Below are 26,115 nucleotides of genomic sequence, written 5' to 3'. Positions count from 1 at the left end.
GGGCATCCAATAGTCTGACCTCACCCTCCTTTCTCCCTCAGATGATCTCTTGCTGGGTCTCTCATCAGACCCAACCATAAGCCAAGGGGCTTCCGATGTCAGCCATACATATTAGCTCTCAGAGCAGAGAGCAGATGGAAAAGGATGGAGAATGAATCTGCAGGACCAAAAGGATGCTATCCAGCCCAGTGCCCTTACGATGTATCAGGCACTTGCTATGCAAGGTATAGAGAATAAAGAAATGGCTCAACTTTCAATCAACTCATAGTTGGGTTGGGATGACAGCCTAATAAACAGAACTTCAATATAGTGTGATAAGTTTCATACAAAAGCCAACACAGGGTGCTACAGACGTATATACAAGACAGGTATCTCTTTCACAACTTAAATGTGACAGATAGTGGGTGATGGTGCTGATGGTTTGACTGGGAAAGGCTCCCTGGAGATTACAGTTGGTAAAACTATTCAGAGATCATTTATTTTCTTTCTTTCTTTCCCTCCCTCCCTCCCTCCCTCTCTCTCTCTCTCTGTCTTTCTTTCTTTCCTTTCTTTTGAAACAGGGTCTCACTCTATTGCTCAGGCTGGAGTGCAGTGGCTTGATCATGGCTCACTGAAGCCTAGTAGTTGGGACTACAGGTGCATGCCACCATGCCCAGCTATTTCTTTTGTATATATATATATTTTTTGTAGAGATGGGGTTTCACCATGTTTCCCAGGCTGGTCTTGAACTCATGGGCTCAAGCTATCTGCCTGCCTTGGATTCCCAAAGTGTTGGGGTTGAAGGTGTGAGCCACCTCGCCCAGCCTTTCTCAAGAGGTTTCTCTGATGAAACACAAAAAGATGGGAGTGAGCCTGGCACAGTGGCTCATGCCTGTAACCTCAGCACTTTGGGTGGCTGAGGTGGGTGGATTGCCTGAGGTCACGAGTTCAAGACCAGCTTGGCCAACATAGTGAAACCCTGTCTCTACTAAAAATACGAAAAATTAGCTGGGCGTGGTGGCAGGTGCCTGTAATCCCAGCTATTAGGGAGGCTGAGGCAGGATAATCTCTTGAACCAGGGAGGCGGAGGTTGCAGTGAGCTGAGATCATGGCACTGCACTCAAGCCTGGGCAACAAGAGTGAAAAAAAAAAAAAAAAAGATGGGAGTATGGCATGGAAGTGAAGATGAGAGTTGGGGGGGTTAGAGCGGAGTAATTTCAAAGATTCTTCTATAGCTTTAACATTTTAAATATTTAGGTTTTAAAATTGTTGTTGTCCTGTTATTTCTGAACAGTCAGACTGTGGATCTTTAATAAATGCAAACAAGTATAAAATTTTGTAGCCGGGCATCATAGTCCTAGCTACTTGGGAGGCAGAGGTGGGAAGATTGCTTGAGCCCGGGAGGTTGAGGCTGCAGTGAGGCATGATCACACCACTGCACTCCAGCCTGGGGGACAGTGAGAACCTGTCTCAAAAAAACAAAACAAAAAAAACCCTTTTTCTTGTTCTCAAAATTATAGTTTCAAAAATGAATGGTCTTAAAATAACTAACTTTAGGAAACAATATAATGGTTTGAAAATAGTGTAAGTTTATTACATAGTGAAACTTAAAATAATGCAAAAAGAGGACTAAACTAAACTTGTATTAGCTGCTAATAGTCAAGTTTAATTTGGGCAAATATTCACATTATTCAACTTTCTCTTCAAATTCGTTTCCTTTATTTAACATTCTCTTCATATTTGTTGTTCTAACCTCCAAGAAAATTCTATGTAACTCTACATCTTGACAATTTCTTTCTTTCTTTTTCTTTTTTGAGACAAGGTCTGTTCTGTCACCCAGGCTGGAGTGCAGTGGCATGATCTCGGATCCCTGCAACCTCTGCCTCCTGGGTTCAAGTGATTCTCTTGCCTCAGCCTCCCAAGTAGCTGGGAGTACAGGCGCATCACCACACCCAGCTAACTTTTGTATTTTTAGTAGAGACGAAGTTTCACCATGTTGGCCAGGCTGGTCTTGAACTCCTGAGCTCAAGTGATCCGCCCGCCTTGGCCTCCCAAAGTGTTGGGATTACAGGCGTGAGCCACCGCGCCTGGCCCATCTTGACAATTTCTGACAAAAACAAGTAAACTCATGTAGCAGCTGTATATTGTCATGTGAAAGGTATCTATATATGGAATTTAAGGTTAAAAGTATACCCACAATATGGATGCATGCAGTGGTCAGATTACAATGGGATGAGGGCTGCTGGGATCAGGTTGGGGGAGAGGACCAAAGAGGGTAGGAAACAAACTTTTCTTGAGTATTCTTCTTGGCAACATAATTTGTGACAGGCTTGCCAGGTTACCCAATGGGACAGCTGCAAGGGCCCAGTGCAACTGAATTTGGTGCACCGAGACTCACTGCACGAATTATTTTCTCGGTAATTAGATGTAATTATTGTGAAATGTAGCGAGGAGCTTGTTCACAATAAAAATCAAACAAGAATTTCCAGAAGTATCCCTAGTACTGTGGCCTACAGATGTCAAATGGCTGGGGGAAAACATAACCGATAATTATAAACAGAACTAGAGAGGGAAGCGTGGGCAGTGAGAAAGTAATACTTCAAACGGATTCACACGATGTTTGGATGTGTCGTTGGGAAAGCCAAATAAATGAGTCAAATTGGATCAGGGCAAACCGTAGCAAGGGCAGGCGAGGGGCGGAGCTCTGGGCCAGCTCAGAGGGACTTGCCCTTCCCCAGCCTAGAGCGGCTCCGGCCTCGCCCCCTAGCTCTAGCGGAACCTTCTCCTTTTCCCGGTCACTGGGCTCTGGGGCCAGCCAGGCATTCGTCCCCGGCCCCGCCCACCCGCCGCGGCACCGGCCCCGCCCGCCATCCCAGGCCGCGGCAGGCTCCGCCCCCCGCCGCGGCGCCCGGCTCCGCCCACCTTCTCTGGGCCGCCGCCAGAGGCGGGCGGGCGGCCGGCGGCCGGCGGCCGGGGGGCGGGGCGGGGCGGGGCGGGGCGGGAGGAGCAGCGCTCCCAAGCGGGAGGGAGATCCGCCGCGGAGTTACGGGAAAGTTGGTCCGAGTTCCCAGAGTTTCCCTCTGTGGTTCCCTAGGTTCGGCCTGCCGGTGACCCGGCTCCTTTCCTCCTTTCGGCCTTCGCCGTCCACCAGGTCCCTCTCTCTGCCCCCGGCCGCCATGGAGCAGCCGCCGGCGCCTAAGAGGTAACGAATCGGGGAGCAGGAAGAAGGAGGGAAGCGGCGCCGGCGGCCGCGGGGCGGGGGTGGCTAGGCCAGGCCCTGCTGCGACCCTCTCCCCGCCCGCCGGCCCCGAGCCGGGCGCGCCGAGGTCGGGAGGCGGGTCCGAGTGTCCCGCCGCGTCTGTCCACGGGCGAGGGGGCCTAAGGGGAGCGGGAGCCGGAGCCTCCCCTGCGGCCGGCGGGTCTGGCGCGTGGAAAGTCGGGTGGGCAGCGCCGGGCTCCCTGCGGCCTGACCTCCCGGGGCGGGTGGGGTGATCCCTCGTGGCAAGTTCACGAAGCCTGGAAGACTTAAGGCCAGGGAATTATTGGTCTTCTTACAACCACTTAGACTTTCTTGGCAAATGTTCTTCATAATACTGCCTTTTGTTTTTTTTTGAGAAGGTGGTTTGCTTACGGCTTAAGGAATTAAATATTAATAGCTACACAGTCTGTAAAACATTGTGGATGTGCTGCTCTGACAGGTGTTCTTCCCCCTACCCCCTCAAGTTCAAAAGTATTTATGGATGCAAGACAGTGGGAAGTTTAAATTAGAACCCCCTCCCCCAATATAGTTTTGCGTGTAAAAATAGTGCTGCTTTGGTATGGTATTTACTGTTATTAATAGTTTATATTTAATCTTTGACACCTATGTTGGAAATGTATGCATACAAGGGTGGGATGTGTTTGAGCTAATATTTGCAATGATCTTAGGAAGCCAAATCTAGGTTGTCCATTGACAGAAGTTTATAGTATGCATTCCTCTCTCCCCAAGAATGAATTAACTAATTCTTTGATGTTGCTAAAACATTTAACTTCAGTCTTTCATTTTTAACTTATAAAATAAGGATAGTAATCTCTCAGACAGTGCTGTTGTGAAGATTAAAGAGTTCGTATGCTTTGACAGCTAGCGATCTTTAGATGAAAGGTGTGTTCAAGAACATGGGATAATTGAAAAGTTAGGAACTTCGGGAGCTATTGTGAATTGTGTGACTAGACGTGTGAGCCTTGAAGCCTGGAAGCCATCTGTTCAGGTGAAAAAAGGGGGGGTCGTGAAGGAGTTTCCAAAAGGGACCTGCTGTCAGAGCCCTTGAGCAAGTCAATTGATAGATTCTTTTCTAGCATTTTGTAAGTTATCTGCATTCTACTCATTGGGCACCGTTTTAATACAATATAAGAGAATTGGACACTTTTTTCTTTTCTGGAAGAACTGGAAGGAGCACCTCTGAGAAAACACAATAGGCCAGTTCGAGCAGCTCTGAACTGAAGTGCAGCTCTCTATTGATTAGCTGTACTGTAAGTTATCAGAGTTTCATTATAGGTGTAAGAGAATCCTTGCCCTTGTGGAGACATTAGAGAACCTGGAGGAGTCAGGGGCAGGTGTAGGCGGCAATTCTATGGTGATTTATACTTTTCAAAGTGGTGGTTGCACTTTTAACAGACTTATTTTTAGCTTATTCAGAGAGTCTTATTTTGAAGTAGTGAACAAAAATGCCACAAAAGCATTTTTGAAGGCAAAAGGTATGTGACAGCAATCCCTTATATTTGAATGTCTCTTAACATTTTTTAGAGAATTTTCATATTCATAATATTTAATCCTCACAGCAACCCTATGGAGTAGGTTGGATTATAGGCATTAATCGTAATTTATAGATGAGGATGTTGAGAGAGTTTGCCACGTGGAAGGCTATGACAGGAATTACTGGCAGTTTTGCCCCTATTGATTATTATCTCCTAATAATGAAATATAGCTACTCGTTTTGAGGTCATCCTGTTTGCCAGGAAATTTAAGTATACATTATTTAAATCCTAAGAAATAGTAATCCTGGCTCTGCTACTTATTATGCTAGTTCTAAGTTTAGTTTCTTCATCTGTGAAATGTATTGTGGGGATTAAATGAGGTGATATGTAAAGCACTTGGGACAGAGTGAGACCCTGTCTCAAAAAAACAAAACAAAAACAACAAAAGATAATGGGGACTAATTTAATAAATATTTATGTATCACAACTGAGCTTAAGAAATAAAATTTGACCGATATATTTGAAGCCGGTATGTGTTCAACAGTGTTAGTTGTTAACTTATGTTTTCCTTATTATATGAGGTTCAAAGATGTTAAATAACTTGGTCAAGTGGAGAAAGTGCCAGAATTCTGCATCTGATTGGCTACAAAGGCGGTGCACCCTGTCGTATACAGTGATGGCTCTTTTTGAAACTCTCTTTCTTATCATTCCATGATGTAGTGGTCCTCTTTTTCTGTAATCTCCTGGTCTCTGTTGCTTATTCTGCTCTTAATCCTTATAAAAGTGCCATTTTGCTTTTCTGCCTTGAATAACACTTGCTTAGTGCTGACTTTTACATGGCCTTATCAATGTCATTGATGTTCAAGTATGACTAGAAGCTGCTGCTCAGTTGGCATTTTTTATTTTTTCAGGTAGGTCTTACTCTTTCATTATCCCATCTAGTTTGTCACTAGAGCCTATGAAATTTTCTATTAAAAAGTTGGTGGATTAATTTTTTCTCTTTTCTTTCTCAAGAGTACTACCCCATAACACCCATTCCATGGTTTTATGACCCTCACTTTTGAATTGCAGCGGTACCTTCTAGCTGGACACTTTAGTCCAGTGGTTTTCAAAACTATTTTGTTTTATTTTGTTTTGTTTTGAGATGGAGTGGTACAATCTCGGCTCACTGCAACCTCCGGCATCCTGATTCAAGCGATTCTCGTCCCTCAGTCTCCTGAGAGGCTGGGATTACAGGCGGGTGCCACCACACCCAGCTCATTTTTGTGTTTTAGTAGAGACAGGGTTTCGCCATGTTGGCCGGGCTGGTCTCCAACTCCAGACCTCAGGTGATCCGCCTGCCTTGGTCACCCAGAGTGCTGGGATTACAGGCGTGAACCACCGTGCCTGGCCCCTTATTTATGTTATAGGCTGTGGGTACTCCCAGCTTTACCTTTATTCACACTTTTCCTTTAGAAAAGTTTGTGTTACTTTTTGCCTGAAGAATAATCTATGTTTTATTCTTCCATCAAAGCCTACCTCATAAAGTATGTTTTCTGAGTACTTTCTAGCCTGAGATATTTCACTGAATTCCTAATGTGATATCCATTTGATTATATACCATCTTTTTATTCTATTTTATTACAAAATTTTAGATATCCAAAAGATAATGAGGGCCTACTGCGGTGGTGCACGCCTTGTAATCTCAGCACTTTGTGGGGCTGAGGTGGGAGGATTGCTTGAGCCCAGCAGTGGGAGGTTTCAGTGAGCTATCATTGTGCCACTGCACTCTAGCCTGGACAACAAAGTGAGACCCTGTCTCAAAGAAACAAAAATAAAAATAAAAACAAAACAAAAAGAAAAAAGAGAACAGAGCCTAATTTAATAGATACTTAGGTATTACCACCCAGTTTAAGAAATATTAATAAAAATATTACCAATACATTTGAAGCCACTGTGTGTATTTCTTCTCAATTACACTCCCTTCCCATCCCCCGAAAGGTAATCACTGACATGAATTGGATATTTGTCCTTCCCATACATGCCTTTATATTTTTAGTATGTTACATATATATGTGTGTGTGTATGTATGTGTGTATATATATATGTATGTATGTACACATATCAACACATAATGTTAGGCATGGGTATTAGGCCTGGGCTTGTCACTGACTTTGAAATTTGCTTCTTTGGGCATCTTCTTCTCCTCTGGGAGTTGGAGATTCCAGTGTGTAGCCAAGTTCAAGAATCATGACTCAGAGACCTAGGTGATTTTTAAGGCACCTCTCACCCTCATATTCATTGATTTGGTCTCCTTAACAAGGTTTGTGTTAAACATAGGCAATAGATGTGGTCACCCATGTCACCGACTTGAGGTACCAGAGTAGTTTTTAGATTCCTTAGATTTCCTTAACATACCTGTCACTGAGGTCTTCAGAAGTCCTTTTTTTTCTTTTTAACTTTTTTTTTTTTTTTTTTAGATTGGGTCTCACTCTATCGCCCTGGCTGGAGTGCAGTGGCACAATCATGGCTCACTGCAGGCTTGACCTCCCTGGGCTCTGGTGATCTTCCCACCTCGGCCTCCCGATTAGCTGGGACCACAAGCATGCACCACCATACCTAATTTTTTTTTTTTTTTTATTTGTGGAGATGAGGTCTTGCCATGTTGCCCAAGCTGGCCAAAGTCGTTATTAAAAGGATTTCCCTCTGGGAAGGGAAATTCATTAAATCATAGATCCCCAACCATTTTGGCACCAGGGACCAGTCTCGTGGGAAACGATTTTGCACAGATGGTTTGGTTGGGGGCGAAATGGTTTCAGGATGAAACTTCCACCTCAGATCATCAGGCAATAGTTAGATTCTCATAAGGAGCGTGCAACCTAGATTCCTTGCATGCACAGCACAATAGGGTTCGCACTCCTATGAGAATCTAATGCTACCGCTCATCTGACAGGAGCCGGAGCCCAGAGCAAGGGCAGTAATGCTCGCTTACAGCTCACCTCCTGCTGTGTTGCCTGGTTCCTAACAGGCCATGGACCAGTACTGATCCACTGTACTGTGCTGTAAAGGAGTTGGGGACTCCTTTATTAAATGATTATTAATTAGCATTCTGGTTAGATGGAATTTGTTGGATTTTATTTTATTTTTTTATTTTTTTTTTTGAGATGGAATCTTGCTCTGTCGCCCAGGCCGGAGTGCAGTGGCGCAGTCTCGGCTCACTGCAAGCTCTGCCTCCCAGGTTCATGCCATTATCCTGCCTCACCTTCCCGAGTAGCTGGGACTACAGGCGCCCGCCACCACGCCAGGTTAACTTTTTAGTATTTTTAGTAGAGACGGGGTTTTACCGTGTTAGCCAGGATGGTCTCGATCTCCTGACCTCGTGATCCGCCCGCCTTGGCCTCCCAAAGTGCTGGGATTACAGGCTTGAGTCACCGTGCGGCCGAATTTATTGGATTTTTTATAGGGGAACTGCTAGCTGAGAGAAAAATGACCACATAATAGTCCAGCTTTGATAGGTAGAAAGGTAAATGACCAGAAAACATGGGCTCTTCACCAGGTGGAACCTTCATAGAAGGGAGGTGGGTCTCTATGATAGACAGGTGGGTAGCATAAAAATATATTTAATACTTGTCAAAGAGAGGACAGAATATCACTGCTGGAGTGAGACACTTCACCAGATAGGCTTGTTCCTCAAATAGGTTATAGCATTAGTAGTTATTTAAAATGTGTAATTCGTTGATTGAGGTATGGTTGGAGGGCAGGTTAGCATTGAACAATGAAAACACTAAAAGGATAGTAAAAGAATAAGCTATTGAAGCATACTTACTCTCAAGACAGGTGAGTTCTTTAATTTAAGCTATAGTTGGATTCTGTGGCAATTTATTATTATTATTTTTAATAGTGTGAAAGGGTAGTTTGGGGGAAATAAAATTGAAGGTTGAAGTCACATGTTAGGGTCCCTTCACACAAATGGAAAGCTAGAAAACACTAATTTCATAAGGGCAAATGAGTGTTTGGATGGATTACCCATCAGAAAACAGATTATTATGGAATGAAAAAGCAAAGGGGTCGGGTTGAGAATATAGAGGAGTTAAGTAGAAAGTACTCATGAATTCTTCAGCATGAAGAGCCCACATCAACTTGTAGCATCTGTATCCCGGATCTCAGGCCAGGAATTAGGAATGGAGAGAGACAGCAGATAACTCTCAGCGCTCATTAATGGAAGTGGGTGAGACAAAGCAACACACCAGTTAAGTAGATAGTAGGAATATCACGAAGATATTGCAGGGAGAAGAGGGGTGGATGTCATTTTATGTGTATATTTCTAATTTGTGTTTCCTTGGAATGTTGGAAAGTAAAATTGCGTGTATATCAGAGAGATTGACTAAATAGAGAGCTGGAGTTGTCTTTGAGAAGATGAACTCTAAGAACGCTTAAAAAAACCCCAGCAGACTCAGAGGAAGGCCCTAGGGAAAATTTCCAATTCTAGAGGTAGGCAAGTGGACAAAATGTTCAAAGTAGTTAGTCCAAGGGGAAAAGAACCAACCAAACAGGAGCGTCTCTGAATTAACTTGGTCCCTAAAGCATCTGCTGTCTTCCCTTTGGCTTTTCTTGGTTAATTTAGGATGGCATTAACTTGATTAGGATTGCTTTAGGCCCTGCTGATGGGAATAGTCAGTTGGCTCTTCCTTCTTGGAGAGAGGGAGTATGGCAATAAAATTTGCAATACTTCTGGTAAACAAACTTTTGTTGCACATCAACTAGAGAAACTCAGTCTTTAGTTGACTCTAGGAACACTTCAGGCCATCATATATTACTGGCTTTCAACATTTAAAAAAAAAATTCGTTGATACTGAGACTCAGTACAGACCCACACATTTACATAAATGGGAGGTAGAGGTGGGACAATTGCTTGAGCTCAGGAGATTGAGGCTGCAGTGAGCCATGATCGTGTGGATGCATTCCATCCTGGGCAACAGAGCAAGACTCTGTCTCAAAAACGTTCATTGGGCCGGGCGCGGTGGCTCACGCCTGTAATCCCAGCACTTTGGGAGGCTGAGGCGGGCAGATCATGAGGTCAGGAGATCGAGACCATCCTGGCTAACATGGTGAAACCCGTCTCTACTAAACAAAATACAAAAAATTAGCCAGGCATGGTGGCGGGTGCCTGTAGTCCCAGCTACTTGGGAGGCTGAGGCAGGAGAATCACATGAACTCGGGAGGTGGAGCTTGCAGCTAGCCGAGACTGCGCCACCGCACTCCAGCCTGGGCGTCAGAGACTCTGTCTCAAAAAAAAAAAAACAAAACAAAAAATTCATTGTTTGCATACATACTATGAATATCGACATGAAGATTACCTTGAATTTCTGAAAGTACATCATAGGAGTATATCTTGAAAGATGACTCATAGCAAAATGAGAATTACAAAGTGTTCACATTAATGATAATTAGTTTAGGTAGTATTATTTTGAGTTCTGAATTAGTTTATAGATTTATATAATACCAGACATCTTAGTGTAGAGGTGAACTGAGTAATTTTTTCAGATGTTTCTGCTATCTTGATACACACACACACACACACACACACACACACACACACACACACACATATTTATAATTTATAATTGGCAGCTACTTTTCTTGACTCTTTATGGAACCAAGCCACATAGTCTCCTGTTCTCTGTTGTGTTGCTGTGTTCTGTTTTTTCTGAAAACTGGCTTTCTTTACTTACTGATCACTACTCATGGCAAAATTGGCATTCGGCCTTTACTTCATTCATTTCCTCGTTTATTCATACATTCAGTAATTATTAATTGTTTTCCACATTCCAGATGCTCATTGGTGAATGAAACAGGTGGGCTCTTTGCCCTCATATAACATATACTCTTGTTGGAGCTTGAGCTATGAAAGGTATAAGTAGTGTGTAGAGAAAGATGGTGAAACCTGCTTAATAGGGCAGTTGGCAGAGGCTTCTCTGAGAAGGCGATATTTAAATTGCAACCTGACATTGAGAAGTTATCCATGTGAGTAGCAAGGGAAAAGTATTCCAGGCAGAGGGGAAAGCTATGAGAAGGCCTGGAGGTGGGAAAGAGCTTAATGTGTGGGAGGAATTGAAATGAGACCAATGTGCCTGGATTGGAGAAGAGGACAGTGGCTAGAGATGAGCTCAGAGAGATGGGCATGGATTCAATGATGCTGGCCATGGAAAGGAATTTGGATTTAAGTCAGAGCTGTGTGTGCTGTCATTAAAGGTTTTTAAGCAGGATTTTAAGCAGTTTATGTTTTTAAAAGATCCTTTTGGCTGCTTTGGGTAGAGTAGATTGTAGAGGGTTAAGAATACAAGAGAAACAAGTTAGGAAACTATTTGAATAGTTTGTGGTTTGAGATGGTAGAGTCAGTGGAGATAGAAGTTGAGAGATTTGTGATATTTTGGAGTTATAAATGAAGGACTTGCTGATAGACTAGATGTGGGGAATGAGGGAAAAAAAAATCAATCAATCCTGGCTCCTGTGTTTTGAGTTGAAACAACTTGGGGAATGAGGAAAGACTGGGAGAAGAACAGGTTTGGATATCTATAATCTCTTTCTTGGAATTTCATAATCCCAAGAAAGTGAATCTGATTGGCCTAAAATGTGATATTAAGTGGTTCCTTTAGAAGAGGAAGTGGGTAGGGAGGAAATGATGCACACTGATTTCTATATATATATATATATTTTTTTTTTTGAGATGGAGTCTTGCTCTGTCGACCAGGCTGGAATGCAATGGCGCAATCTTGGCTCACTGCAACCTCTGCCTTATAGGTTCAAGCAATTCTCCTGCCTCGGCCTCCCAAGCTGCTGGGACTACAGGCGTGTGCCACCACACCCAGCTAATTTTTGTATTTTTAGTAGAGATGGGGTTTCACCATATTGGCCTGTCTGGTCTCGAACTACTGACCTCAGGTGATCCGCCCACCTCGGCTTCCCAAAGTGCTGGGATTACAGGCATGAGCCGCCATGCCCGGCCTGATTTCTATTTTTATCCTATTGTTTTCACTCAGTTAGAGTAGAGAATGGAAAACATATCTAGCCTTTTTTAGGTGTTGAAATGTTCAGGTGTGCTGGTAACCTGCTATTTAAAAAAAAATCTTTTTATTGCCAAATAAAACATTAGTACAAAACACATGTATGGCTTGATGAATTATTATAAGGCAGATACCTTTGTAATCACCTCTTAGGTTGAGAAATAGATCACAGTGGCCTTTCCCTGTAAGTAATCATTTTCCTGACTTGTGTAGTAATAACCCAAATGTGCATTGCTAGATACTGTAGGTTAGTCTTGATGATTAAGAAATAGTAAGTTTTGGCTCACACCTGTAATCCCAGCACTTTGGGAGGCCGAGGTGGGCAGATCACCTGAGGTCAGGAGATCAAGACCAGCCTGACCAACATGGCAAAACCCCATCTCTACTAAAAATACAAAAATTAGCTAGGCGTGGTGGCAGGCACCTGTAATCCCAGCTACTCGGGAGGCTGAGGCAGGAGAATCCCTTGAACCCAGGAGGTGGAGGTTGCAGTGAGCTGAGATTGTGCCATTGCACTCCAGCCTGGGCAACAAGAGGGAAACACTGTCTCTAGGTTGTGTGTGTGTGTGTTTTTTTTTTTTTTGAGACAGGATCTTGCCCTGTCACTTAGGCTGGAGTACAGTAGTGCAATCTCAGCTCGCTACAGCCTGACCCTCCTGGGCTCAAAGGATCCTCCTGCCTCAGCCTCCTGAGGAGCTGGGACTATAGGCATTGGCCACCATGCCCAGGTAATTTGGGTATTTGTAGACATGGGGTCTTGCCATGTTGCTCAGGCTGGTCTTGAACTCCTGGGCTCAAGTGGTCTTGCCTTGGCCTCCCAAAGTGTTGGGATTATAGGCATGAGCCACAGCACCCAGCCCAAAAAGCAGTTTTGATATGAGTTGCCACTTTTAATCTTTAGTTTTAGTCCTCCATCCTTTTCCTTTTCCTGTTGGAGAACCCAGGTTGTTTGTACTAGTTTGCCAGAGTCTGGATTTTGCTGATTGCTTCATATAGGTCAGTTCAACATGTTCCTTTGTCTTCTGTATTTTCTGCAAACGTGCAGCTGGATCCAGAGATGGAGCAGACTCAAGTTCGATCCCTTAGGCATTGTGATATATATATATATGTGGGGTTTGGCAAGACCATGGGAATATCTTAATGTCTAATTGTCTTCCTTTTTTGTGATGTTAGCGGCTGTGGATGGTTAGTGGGTGTTGCAAAATAATGAAATTCTAAATACATCATTTTGCTTTCATTTATTAATTGGAATGTTTTTATAAAAAGTAACTTCCCCTCATCTTCTGTTTAGTTACCCAGTGGTATTGTTGATAAAGGAAAGACAGGATAAATGTTTGATTCTTTCCTTTTATTTACGAGTTTTCAAGATAATGAATTAGTTCCCTGTCTTCCTCCAAAGCTGGCCATTTTTTTTTCTTTTAAATGCCATTATGAGAAGATGGATTTAAACATACTTGATAGATTTAATCCATTGGAATCACTTTCATTGAAGCGCAAATTGTCTCATCTTTGGTTAGTGGGAGTCTCTTCAGGAGATAACATGATCCTAGTGGTTTTTGATAGTTTCCTTGTTGTCTGCTGTGATATTTGGGGCCCATCTTGTATATTTCTTGTCCTAGATCTGGAATCATCCATTTCTCCAAAAAGCCATGGTTTCTCTTAGTAAGAAATGATATTTCAAGATCCTAACCTGGAGACTAATATCCTAATAACTAATATCCTGTTATTTTTAATAGCATTTTATTCATAGATAGGATAACTGATTTTTTCTTTCAAACTATGGGATATTCTGCCAAAAAATGTGATGGCACTGGTGGTTTTGAGCTCCTTTCTCTGGATAGTTTCTCCACTACACATTTATTTTCTAAGTTTGAGACAGAAATTGGGCATATATAAATTCAAATTACGTGATACAGACTATTCAGAGTAGACTTTTATCTTTATGTTCTTCCTATTTTCTCTGGTTGCTCTTTGACCCACTATAATCCTAATACCCAGTCTCACTTTTTTCTCACCACTAAATATTTCAGATGACCTAGTGTCATTTTAAATGAAAAAGATAGAAAATAAAATAATCCAAGACAAATAACACCACTGTTGATAAGAGCAGATTTTAGGCTGGGTGCAGTAGCTTGCACTAATCCCAGCACTTGGGAGGCCGAGGCAGGCAAATTGCTCGAGCCTAGGAGTTCGAGACCAGCCTGGGCAACATGGCAAAACCTGGTCTCTACAAAAAAATACAAAAATTAGCTGGGCATGGTGGTGCACACCTGTGGTCACAGCCAGGAGACTGAGGTGGGAGCATCACCTGAGCCCGGGACGTTGATGTTCCAGTGAGCGATGATCATGCCACCGCACCCCAGCCTGGGCTACAGAGTGAGACGCTGTCTCAAACTGAAGTAAACTAAAAATAAAAAAATTAGCCAGGTGTGGTGTTTCACGCTTGTAGTCCCAGCTACATGGGAGGCTGATGTGGAAGGATTGCCTGAGCCTGGGGGGTTGTGGCTGCAGCAGGCTGTGATTGTACCACTGCACTCCAGGTTGGGTGACCTGGTGAGACCCTGTCTCTACAACAGACAAAAAATTAGCTGGGCGTGGTGGCGCATGCCTTTAGTCCCAGTGACTTGGGAGGGTGAGGTTGGAGGATTGCTTGAGCCTAGGAGGTTGTGCTGCAGTGACTTGTAATTATACCACTTCATTCCAGCTTGGACTGCGCTTGGGTGACAAAAAAAAAAAAAAAAAAAAAAAAATGCTGGGCGCGGTGGCTCATGGCTGAAATCCCAGAACTTTGGGAGGCTGAGGCAGGTGGATCACCTGAGGTCGGGAGTTCGAGACCAGCCTGACCAACATGGTGAAACCCTGTCTCTACTAAAAATACAAAAAAAAAATTAGCCAGGTATGGTGGCAGATACCTGTAGTCCCAGCTACTTGGGAGGCTGAGGCAGAATTGCTTCAACCCAGGAGGTGGAGGTTGCAGTGAGCTGAGATCGCGCCACTGCACTCCTGCCTGGGCGACAGAGTGAGACTCCATCTCAAAAAGAAAAGAAAAAAATCAATTAAAGATTCAGTTGCCTTTTTTAATTCTCAAATCTAGGTATGGTTATTTCAGAATACTTACAATGAACTGGATTAAAATGTATGAGCCTTCTAGGTGTTCATATTTCTAATAAAATTATTTCTAATTTTTATTTTACTAGAACATGAATATGTTAGGGAATTTTCAAATTTATTTTAATAGGACATGAATATGTTAGAGCATTTTCAAATTTGTCTATATTTTCTGAATTTGTGATTTTTGAATAATTAGTAATTAAGAAAGCGAATGTAATAACATGTCTTAGGGATGGGGAGTATGTTGCAGTGTTTGTTAACTTTGTATAGGTTTGTTACAAGAAATGTAAAGAAATCATATCACTTTCCAGTTTATGATAAGTGGAGAAAATTCTTAGATAATAAAAATTAGAGTCCAAGGGTGAAGGAAGAAGAGAAAATTTCAGCTTCTTTTAAAACTCCTTGCCAGAAAATTATAATTTTAGAGTACTTTTGGGCAAAGAGCCCAACTTAAGAGGAAATGGTATGATAGAGTTGAAAAACAAGACTTTCATATAATTAAAAAAGCTCTTCTATTGCAGAGCATTTATTTTCTTAGATGGTTTCAGGTCTTTATGGTGCCAATAATTAATTAAACCCCCATAAATTTAATACTGTTTTATAAAAGTAAATACACTATGAGATCATCAGATTACATCTATTTTGCTATCAAAACAATAATAGAAAGTGAAGCAATTAAGAGCTGGTGCTTTAGAGTCCGATCGATGTTGGCTCTAATCTCAGCTCTGCCATTTACTGAAATGCAGTGGTGGGCAAGTTATTTAGCTTTTCTGTCTGAATATACTCGTAAAATGGAAGTTATATACTACCTTCTCCTTGAGTTTTGTGAAGATTAAATGAAATATTGGTTGTAAAGCATTTGTCTCTGAAGACAGTTTCCAAACTGTTTAAAAAGTGTGTCTGACGTTGTTAGCATCTTTTGAAGAAACACATAACTTGCTTTTTTTTTTTTTTTTTTTATTATGCTTTAAGTTCTAGGGTACATGTGCACAATGTGCAGGTTTGTTACATATGTATACATGTGCCATGTTGGTATGCTGCACCCATTAACTTGTCATTTACATTAGGTATATCTCCTAATGCTATCCCTCCTCACTCCCCCACCCTACAACAGGCCCTGGTGTGTGATGTTCCCCACCCGGTGTCCAAGTGTTCTCATTGTTTGATTCCCACCTATGAGTGAGAACATGTGGTGTTTGCTTTTCTGTCCTTGTGATAGTTTACTCAGAATGATGGTTTCCAGCTTCATCCATGTCCCTACAAAGGACATAAACTCACCCTTTTTTATGGCTGCATAGTATTCCATGGTGTATATGTGCCACATTTTCTTAATCCGGTCTGTCATTGATGGACATCTGGGTGGGTTCCAAGTGTTTGCTATTGTGAATTGTGCCACAGTAAACATATGTGTGCATGTCTTTATAGCAGCATGATTTATAAACCTTTGGGTATATACCCAGTAATGGGATGGCTGGGTCAAATGGTATTTCTAGTTCTAGATCCTTGAGGAATCACCACACTGACTTCCACAATAGTTGAACTAGTTTACAGTCCCACCAACAGTGTAAAAGTGTTCTTATTTCTCCACATCCTCTCCAGCACCTGTTGTTTCCTGACTTTTTAATGATTGCCTTTCAAACTGGTGTGAGATGGTGTCGCATTGTGATTTTGATTTGCATTTCTCTGATGGCCAGTGATGATGAGCATTTTTTCATGAGAAACACATAACTTTCTAAGAGTATAAAAAGACAATGTTTACTTCTAGTTCTAGTTGAATTTTTTAAGAAAAATCAACTTTATTACTTCAGAGCTAAACATTTGCTAAATATTTATAAAATGTTGAGCTTTTAAAAGGCAAAAGGGAGTAGGATTAAAAAAAAAATGGCCAGGCACGGTGGCTCACCACTGTAATCCCACCACTTTGGTAGGTTGAGGTGGCCGGATCACTTGAGATCAGAAGTTCGAGAACAGCCTGGCCAACATGGTGAAACCCTGTCTCTACTACAAATACAAAAATTAGCTGGGTATGGTGTCCCACACCTATAATCCCAGCTACTCGGGAGGCTGAGGCAAGAGAATTGCCTGAACTTGGGAGGCGGAGGCTGCAGTGCCACCGCACTCCAGCCTGGGCGACAGACCAAGACTTCGTCTCAAAAACGGCAACAACAACAACAAAAACCTTTAATTTTACTAGTTTGACTTAAAAATGTACTTCCTGTAGTTAATGTAGAAAAGGTGTTTTATTTTGTGGATTCAAGATCAGACTCCTCAATATAATTTAGAAAATGCTTGTTATTTAATGCTAACTTTGAGACTTTTTGACATCGTTTAATAATGTTACATTGAAGGACTAAAGGATGAAAACCTTTCATGTGTTTTAAAGATGTACGTTTTTTTTTTAACGGTATTCAAGATGAAACTGCTAGGGTAGAAGAGGTTTTTTTTCTTTTTTTTTTTTTAATGGAACACTTAATGAATTTGCATATCATCCTTGTGTAAGAACCATGATAATCTTCTCGGCATCATTAGTAGGATTTAATTTTAAATGAGATTTCACATATGAGATGAAGGATCATGCCTAGCACATAGCAGTAACACTTATGACTCATTAAGTAGCTGCTATTAGTAGTGATACAGCTACCAGCAGTGTGATCATTAAAACCTATGCTTTAGTGGATAGGGAAATCTGCCAGAAGAGAAAAAGATTGACAGTTACAGAACTGAAATCAGGTAGAAGGCACTTTATGAAGAAGAAATCTCTGTTCTCAGGGGTGGAAGTTTTTTCTCTTCTGCTGGGTTAGCACTCTTGCCAGTGCCTCTTCTCCATGATTAGTTTCCTAAAAGATCTAGAGGGCAGATACCAATTGTATTAGTCTGTTTTGTGTTGCTAGTATAAAGGAATGCCTGAGACTGGGTAATTTATGAAGAAAGATTTACTTGGCTCATGGTTCTGCAGGTTGTACAAGCATGGCAGCAGCATCAGCTTAGTTTCTGGTGACACTTCAGGAAGCTTTTATTCATGGCAGAAGGCATGGGGGAGCAGATGTGTCACATGGGAAGAGAGAGGGACCAAGAGAGAAGAGGAGGTGCCAGGCTCTTTAAACAGCCAGCTTTCTTGTGAATTAATAGAGTGAGAACTCACTCATCGCCAGGGACAACACCAAGCCATTCATGAAGGATCCCCCGCCATGACCCAAACACCTACTAGGCCCCACCTCCAACACTGGGAATCACATTTCAACATGAGATTTGGAGGGGACAAACATCCAAATTATGTCACCAATTAGTTTTGATTAGAGAGCTAGATCTGATTGTACAGAAAGCCTTCCTTTGTGTCTCTCTTTAAAAGCTTTTCGCCAAAACAAATAACCCAAATAAAAAGTGGGCAAGGAACTTAAATAGAGATTTCTCCAAAGAAAATATATACATTGGCCAATAAGCACATGAAAAGATGCTTGACATCACTAGTAATCAGGGAAATGCAATCGAAACTACAACGAGATGCCACTTCATAGTCTTTAGGATGGCTATTATTAAAAAAAAAAAAAACAGCAGAAAATCACAAGTGTTGTTGAGGATGTGGAGCAATTGGAGCCCTTGTGCATTGCTGGTAGGAGAGTGAAATAGTGCATCCACTGTGGGAAACAGTGTAGCAATTCCTCAAGAAATTATAAACATAGAATTACCTTGTGACTCAGTAATTCCACTTCTGGGTATATACCTGATATGCTTTGGATCTGTATCCCCGCCCAAATCTCATGTCAAATTGTAATCACCAGTGTTGGAGGTGGGACCTGGTGGGAGGTGATTGGATCATGAGGGCAGTTTCTCATGAATGGTTTAGCACCATCCCACAGTGCTGGTCTTGTGATAGGGTTCTCATGAGATCTGGTTGTTTCTAAGTGTGTAGCACCTCCCCATTTCTCTCTCTTCCTCCTGCTCCGGCCACGTGGCCATGTGAAGTGCTACTCCCCCTTTGCCTTCCACCATGATTGGAAGCTTCCTGAGGCTTCCCCAAAAGCAGAGCAGAAGCTGCTATGCTTCCTGTATAGCCTGAAGAACCATGAGCCAATTAAACCTCTTTTCTTTATGCATTACCAAGTCTCAGGTATTTCTTTATAGCAGCGCCAGAATGGATTAATGCAATACCCAAAAGAATTGAAAGCAGGGTCTCAAGATATTTGTGTGCCTATATTCATAGCAGCATTATGTACAACAGCCCAAAGGTGGAAGCAACTCACGTGTCCACCAGTGGATGAATGGATAAACAAAATGTAGTATATATATACAATGGAATATTATTCAGCCTTAAAAAGGGATAAAATTCTGATACATGTTACAACATGGATGAACCTTGAAAACGTTATGCTAACTGAAGCAAAGTACACACAAAAGGACAAATTTGTATGATTCCACTAGAATAGTCAAAGTCATAGAAACAGATAGAAAGTAGAATAGTGGTTACAAGGGACTATGGGGAAGTGGAAAATGGAAAGTTATTTAATGGGTATAGAGTTTTGGTTGGAGATGATAAAAAACTTTTTCTACACTTATAAGACTTCTGACACCAAATACATGGGGTTTTCTCCCCACAGCTCTCAGTTCTCTGTCCTAGCATTTAATTCAGTTTTGGTACTACCTCCCTGGAGTTAGTGTCAGACACCACAGGTTAAGGACTGAGTTGTATAAGACTTCCACCACTTCAGATGCCAGTTGCAAGCCCCAGGCCTCTGGTACTTCTGACTTGGCTACAAATCAAGTTCAATCATTGGCTACAATGGTTCATTGAATGCAGGGAAACACTTTACTTACTATTACCAGTTTATTATAAAGGATATACAGATGAAAAGGCACATAGGGTGAGGTCTGGAAGGGTCCCCAGTGCAGGAGCTTATGTCTCCATGGAGTTGGGGTGCATCACCCTTTCAGCACGTGGATGTGTTCATCGATCCAGAAGAAATTCTCTGAGTCCCATCATTTAGGGTTTTTATGGAGGCTTCACCCTGTAGGCATGATTGATTAAATTATTGGTCGTTGGTGATTAGGTCAGTCTCTAGTCCTTCTCCCCTCCCTGGAGGTCGGGCTGAAAGTTCTGACTGTGTAATCACATGATTGATTTCTTGGGTGACCAGCTTCCCTACCCACTCCCCTGCAGCTTTGTAGGGGCCTACCAAGAGTCATCTCGTTAGCATAAGCTCAAATATGTTTGAAAGGGACTTATTATGAATAGCAAAAGATAATTCTTCCACCCTTATCATTCAGGAAATTCCAAAGGTTTTAGGGGCAGTGTGCCAGGAATTTCTTACTAGATCACCATATTATAGATGATGAAAAAGTTTGGGAAATGGATAACAGTAATTGTTGCACAAGAGCTGAATGTACGGATCACTGAATTGTACATGTTAAAATAGTAAACTTTATGTTGTGTATATTCTGCCACAATAATAAAAAAAAGCCTTTAGCCAATCATAAACAGCTCTCTCCTTTCTTCTGAACTTTTCCTGAGTCTCTTCAAAACTGAAGAGACATCCTTAGCAGAAGTTACAACCTGTCCACAAACTTGCAAACTGCTGTTCCAAGGTTGGAAACAGAGAAAATAAAGAAAGAGGACCAAATATAGTCCCTTCATTTTTTTCTGCCCTAAGGCCTTTTATGACTGACGGAGCTGTTTCTTGTGTTTTGTTGTTTGCAGACTTTTCAGAAACAGCTCCAGTCCTCTCACTTCACACTTTCTTTCCTGTCCTGCCCTCATGTTTTCATATAATTTAACACAGATGCTTTCTGCTACTTCGTAGAGAAGATTGAAATACAGTGGCTGTTAGGAAGAGGTGCTGCCTTATGTACTTTCATCTTAATTTCATTTGATTATTGTTCTACATAATTTTTGCTGCTGTCACACGACAATTTCTTCTCTTCTTCCTTTTATCTGACTTTTGAACATGTCCCTTTCCATAGCTCTTAGGACTTTATTCCTGTAATCACACTTTTGCCCCCCAGTTTAAAAATCTGTTTCTATGAGTGTATTCTGTTTCAGCCTTCCAACATGGTCAGGCCTTGTTTATTAATGAAACTACTCTAGGTTGCAAATTAGTTATTGTTTTGGCAAGACCAGAAACTTTTTCTCTGTTCTTAACATTCCTCATATCTGTTTCTTGAAGTTTTCTCTGGCATTTTGATTCTCCTGTTGCCTCTGTTTCTCTGCCTGCTTTATGTTCGGTTATGAACTGATCTTCACAGTGCATAATTGACAGTGACTTTGCATTTTCTATCTTTTCCTCCTTTATTTATTTATTTTGCATAGTTATTTCCTTGGTGAGTTTATCTACTGTAATGGCTTCAATTTGATTGAAATGACCCACAAATACTTTTGAGACTTGGAATTTTTGTACTCAGTCTTATTCACTATTTCCAGTCTCCTAAATAACATTTGATTACTGGTCGGGTACAGTGGCTCATGCCTGTAATCCCAGTACTTTGGGAGCCCGAGGTGGCTGAATCTCTTGAGGCCAGAAGTTTGAGACCAGCCTGGCCAACATGGTGAAACCCCATCCCTACTAAAAATACAAAAAATTAACCGAGCATGGTAGTGTGCTCCTGTAATCCCAGCTACTCGGGAGGCTGGGGCACAAGAATTGTTTGGACTCCGGAGGGAGATGTTGCAGTGAGCCAAGATCATGCCATTGCGCTTCAGCCTGGGCAACAGAGTGAGACTCTGTCTCCAAAACAAAACAAAAACCCCCAAAACCAAAAACCCAAATATTTGATTACTGTCTCCTTAAAGGCATTATGTTCAGAACTGAATCCTCACCTTCTACCTAATCTTTTTTTTTTTTTTTTTTGAGATGGAGTCTCGCTGTGTTGCCCAGGCTGGAGTGCAGTGGTGCGATCTCGGCTCACTGCAAGCTCCACCTCCCGGGTTCATGGCATTCCCCTGCCTCAGCCTCCCAAGTGGCTGGGACTACAGGCACCCGCCACCACGCCTGGCTAATTTTTTGTATTTTTAGTAGAGACGGGGTTTCACTGTGTTAGCCAGGATGGTTTTGATCTCCTGACCTTGTGATCCGCCTGCCTTGGCCTCCCAAAGTGTTGGGATTACAGGCGTGAGCCACTGTGTTCGGCCCACCTAATCTTTACTAATTGGCATTGTCACTTTTTCCAGTTCACATTTGGTGTGTGATTCTTTCCTCTGCTTGGTTTCCTATATTATTTACTGTTACTTAGGTCTTTTAAGACTCAAGGTAGAGAAGTACATAGATTATCTTCAGTAATAGAAGTTTATTGTGATGATACTTGGGAAATGTGCATGGGGTAGCATACTCCCTCTGAGCTCCAGTGCTTTCTAATACTGGGTTGTGTAACAGGCTCCATTAACACAGGGACTAACAGCTTAGAGTCACTTAGAATAATGACTTGAGCTCCAGTGACCTTTGTCTTTGTTCAGTTAGCATGTATACTTTGCTGAAATCTAAGATTAATTGGGTCATTTTGCAACCATAAAATTTAGAATATCCCCATTGGCCATTTCAGCCCTGGTAGGGATGCTTTTGGCCTTTGCATCGACTTCTAGCCATATATGTGTATTTTTTATTGCTGTGGTAGCAAAACTGATTTAAGTTGAAGCAGGTCGTGGTTAGCCATAAGGGTTTATATAGGAAGATAGATTTTTTTTTCCCATAAAGGCATGTTTTAAGTCACAGACATTTTGAGGTTCCTTTAGGTCTCCAGGAGTTAGCAAATTTGTTTTCATTTGTTTATTCATTTATTTATCAGATATGTTATTTAAACAGTAGTGTGTGAGGTTCTGTGGTAGGAGGTATTTAATGGAAATAGGCTAGATAAGACATGATCCATATCTTTGTGGAATTCGTATTCTAGCTCTAGTGATATTCTCATACAGTACATAATAATGAAAGGAATAATGAATCACTGTACTAAGTACTATAATAGAGGCAGGTACCAAGTGCTGTGGGACCATAGTAGACAGTGGGACTAGTTCTTTGTGTATGTGTGTGTGCTTGTGTGGATGGGTGGGGACAGTGGTAGAAGTGAGCAGGTGATTTCCTTAAACTTCCCAGAGAAGATTTTTGATTGTGTCTTTAAGGAAATGGTTAATTTTGACAGGCAGAGAGAAGGGGAAGATCATGTTGTAAGAGAAAATGGTGATATAGAGGCAGGGCCTGTATTATCTCATCATGAAGAGATAGCTGCTATTTCCTTCTCAAATCAGTTATGAAGGTCTCCCGCATTATCTTCATTTGTTCATTTTACAATACAAAATTTGAATGCCTTTCCCATTCCTGTGTTCTACTGTCTATTTCTTATGTAACATACAAGTGACTGCACACTATCTGCTTTTTATATTACAGTTATTATTATTATTATTTTTTGGAGACGGAGTTTTGCTCTTGTCGCCCAGGCTAGAGTGCAGTGGCATGATCTCGGCTCACTGCAACTCTGCCTCCTGGATTCAAGCAATTCTCCTGCCTTAGCCTCCTGAGTAGCTGGGATTACAGGCACCCGCCACCATGCCTGGCTAATTTTTGTATTTTTAGTGGAGACGGGGTTTCACCATGTTGGCCACGCTGGAACTCCTGACCTCAGGTGATCCGCCCACCTCGGCCTCCCAAAGTGCTGGGATTACAGGCGTGAGCCGCCGCGCCCAGCCTGTATTACAATTATTGTGGGAGTTTTAAAATGTTATGTGAGAATTCAGGACCCTTAAGGAGTAGTTCACTCTGGCTAGGCTGTAGGAAACAGAAATGAGATGACTGAGAAGGTCTTAGGTTCCGCAGTTAGTTATGATTTTTGTCTTGCATGTAGTGAGAAATGATTCTGCTTTTGAAATACCTCTTGAATTATTTCCCATCATTCTCACTATTTTTAGCTCAGATCTTTATCACCAGATTTTTTCAAGAAACAAAACTACCCCCTAGTTTTGCACATTTCCAGTTCTCTTATGAAATTTGGCTTATAGGACATTTAGAAGATTAGGAAGAAGTCCCTGGAGGAAGAGTATCTTGGTTCATCTTATACGGTCAGCAGCGTTCCACCATTAGCATAACCACCATAATTTAGCACTTCAGAATTTTATTCTCTGATTCTCTCATACCACATTTTCCTAATAACATAAATGAAATTGCTATTGACCTAGACCAACTATTATGTAATATGGCATAGTGATTTGGAATTTAGGAAGCATAAAACAAGCTAAAAGTTCATCTGTTTAATATTTCTTGAGTGCATACATTGTATAGCACTGGGAGAAGAGAAACTACTGAATCCTATGCTCTAGAGGCTCATAGGTTAATGGTTGTAATAGTGTATTTCAAAGTACAGATAACTAGTTGAGTTGAAGATAAGAAATTCCTGGGAACATTTCCAAAAGGATATCTACATTAAAAAAGGTGACTATTGTGTTATACTTGATAGTAACTGATGGAACTGATAGAGTCCACTTTGGTGTTTACTAGCATCCTAATAATGAGAGACACTATATTGTATCTGGGACAGGGTTTATTTGGTTTGATTCTGTTTTGCCATTTATTACTCAAGTGACTGAGGAAGTCATTTAAGTCTTAACGTTTTCTTATCTAAAAACTGAGAATATCGTAGTAACTACCAAAAAGATTGTTATAGGGATTAAATAAGAAAATGCTTGTTTGGCCAGGTGTGGTGGCTCACGCCTGTAATCCCAGCACTTTGGGAGGCCGAGGTGGGCGGATCACTTGAGGCCAGGAGTTCAAGACTAGCCTGACCAACATGTTGAAACCCCATCTCTACTAAAAATACAAAAATTAGCCAGGCGTGGTGGTGCACACCTGTAATCCCAGCTACTTGGGAGGCTGTGGTGGGAGGATTGCGTGAACCTGGGAGGTGGAGGTTGCAGAGAGCCAAGACTGCACCACTGCACTCCAGTCTAGGCAACAGAGTGAGACTCTGTCTCAAAAAAAAAAGAAAGAAAATGCTTATTAAGTGTCAACACAATGCCAAAAAAAAAGAACCTAATAAATGTCAGCTACCTTTATTATTATGTTTCATTTAGCTTTTATTCATCTATCTTTCCCACTAGATTGGGAGCCTCTTGGTTATCAAGGACTATAACTTAATTTTCTTTGGATTACCCTAGCAGGTAACTTATTGTCTACAAATTCAGTAAGTGTATATTGAATGAATATAATGGACTAATTTTTTAAAACTGATTTTATAATTTTTTGTACCCATTTTAAAGATTCATTTTAGAAGTATTAGCTTTCCTAAAGATAATAAGGCTATGTTATTGCTCAGCAGCAGAATTCACTCACAGGATAAGACTGATTAACAGGTTATTGTTTTTACTATTTCTTTTCTTTTTTCTTTTTTTTTTGAAACAGAGTCTTGCTCTGTTGCCCAGGCTGGAGTGCAGTGGCGCGATCTTGGCTCACTGCAAGCTCCGCCTCCCAAGTTCATGTCATTCTCCTACCTTACCCTCCCGAGTAGCTGGGACTACAGGCGCCCCCCACCATGCCCGGCTAATTTTTTGTATTTTTAGTAGAGACGGGGTTTCACCATGTTAGCCAGGATGGTGGTCTTGATCTCCTGACCTTGTGATCCGCCTGCTTCGGCCTCCCAAAGCACTGGGATTACAGGCATGAGCCACCACGCCCGACCTGTTTTTACTATTTCTGATTGCCGTGGCCAGTTTATTCATTCAAAGTATAGAAGAGGCCTTTCTTTTTTCAGTGTATAAGATGATTTTATTGAATGCATTTCATGAAGTAATTATTGAATCAGGCAAATAAATTTTAATTTTGTTATGTGAGATACAATTTTAAAGGTTTTCCCCCAATAACAGAAAAAACTGAATGTTTATTTGAGAAACTTTATGAAACAAAAGCATAGAGAGAATCATACCCCAAGGGAAACCCTGTTGTCTGGAATTCTAAAACCTTTACATGCAACAAGTATGTATTGTTCTTATTATGTTCCAGGTACAGTTTTTTGTGCTGGGGATAAAGCAGTGAATGAAACAAAGTCTGTCAGTATTTGGCAGAAATACACACATATGCAAACACGCACATACACACACAGATGCTCACATTTAAAAAATGAAAATGGTTCAATTGTGTACATATTATTTTGTAACCTGCCTTTTTTTCTCTTAGAAGTATATTGTGAATTCTTTTTATATCAATGAGTTTTCTGCAACATGATTTTTAGTGGCTACTTGGTATCTCGTAGAATGAGTGTTCTATAACTAATTTATATTTTA

At 41.5% G+C, this 26,115-nt stretch overlaps 1 protein-coding gene across 2 annotated transcripts in view; it reads left to right on the top strand.

The window, feature by feature from the left end:
• The first annotated feature begins 2,957 nt into the window (after positions 1 to 2,957).
• The window catches only part of STK3 (serine/threonine kinase 3), a 355,868-nt gene continuing 332,710 nt past the window's right edge, over positions 2,958 to 26,115 (top strand). The window contains exon 1 of one of the 2 annotated variants that reach the window (XM_024250559.3): positions 2,958 to 3,181. In XM_024250559.3, the coding sequence (XP_024106327.1) occupies positions 3,156 to 3,181 (26 nt within the window). In that variant the 5' untranslated portion in view covers positions 2,958 to 3,155. 2 annotated transcript variants of the gene reach the window in all.

This window comes from Pongo abelii, chromosome 7 (genome assembly GCF_028885655.2).
Source record: "Pongo abelii isolate AG06213 chromosome 7, NHGRI_mPonAbe1-v2.0_pri, whole genome shotgun sequence".
Classification (NCBI taxonomy): Eukaryota; Metazoa; Chordata; class Mammalia; order Primates; family Hominidae; genus Pongo; species Pongo abelii.
This window is presented reverse-complemented; position numbering and strand designations above follow the sequence as displayed.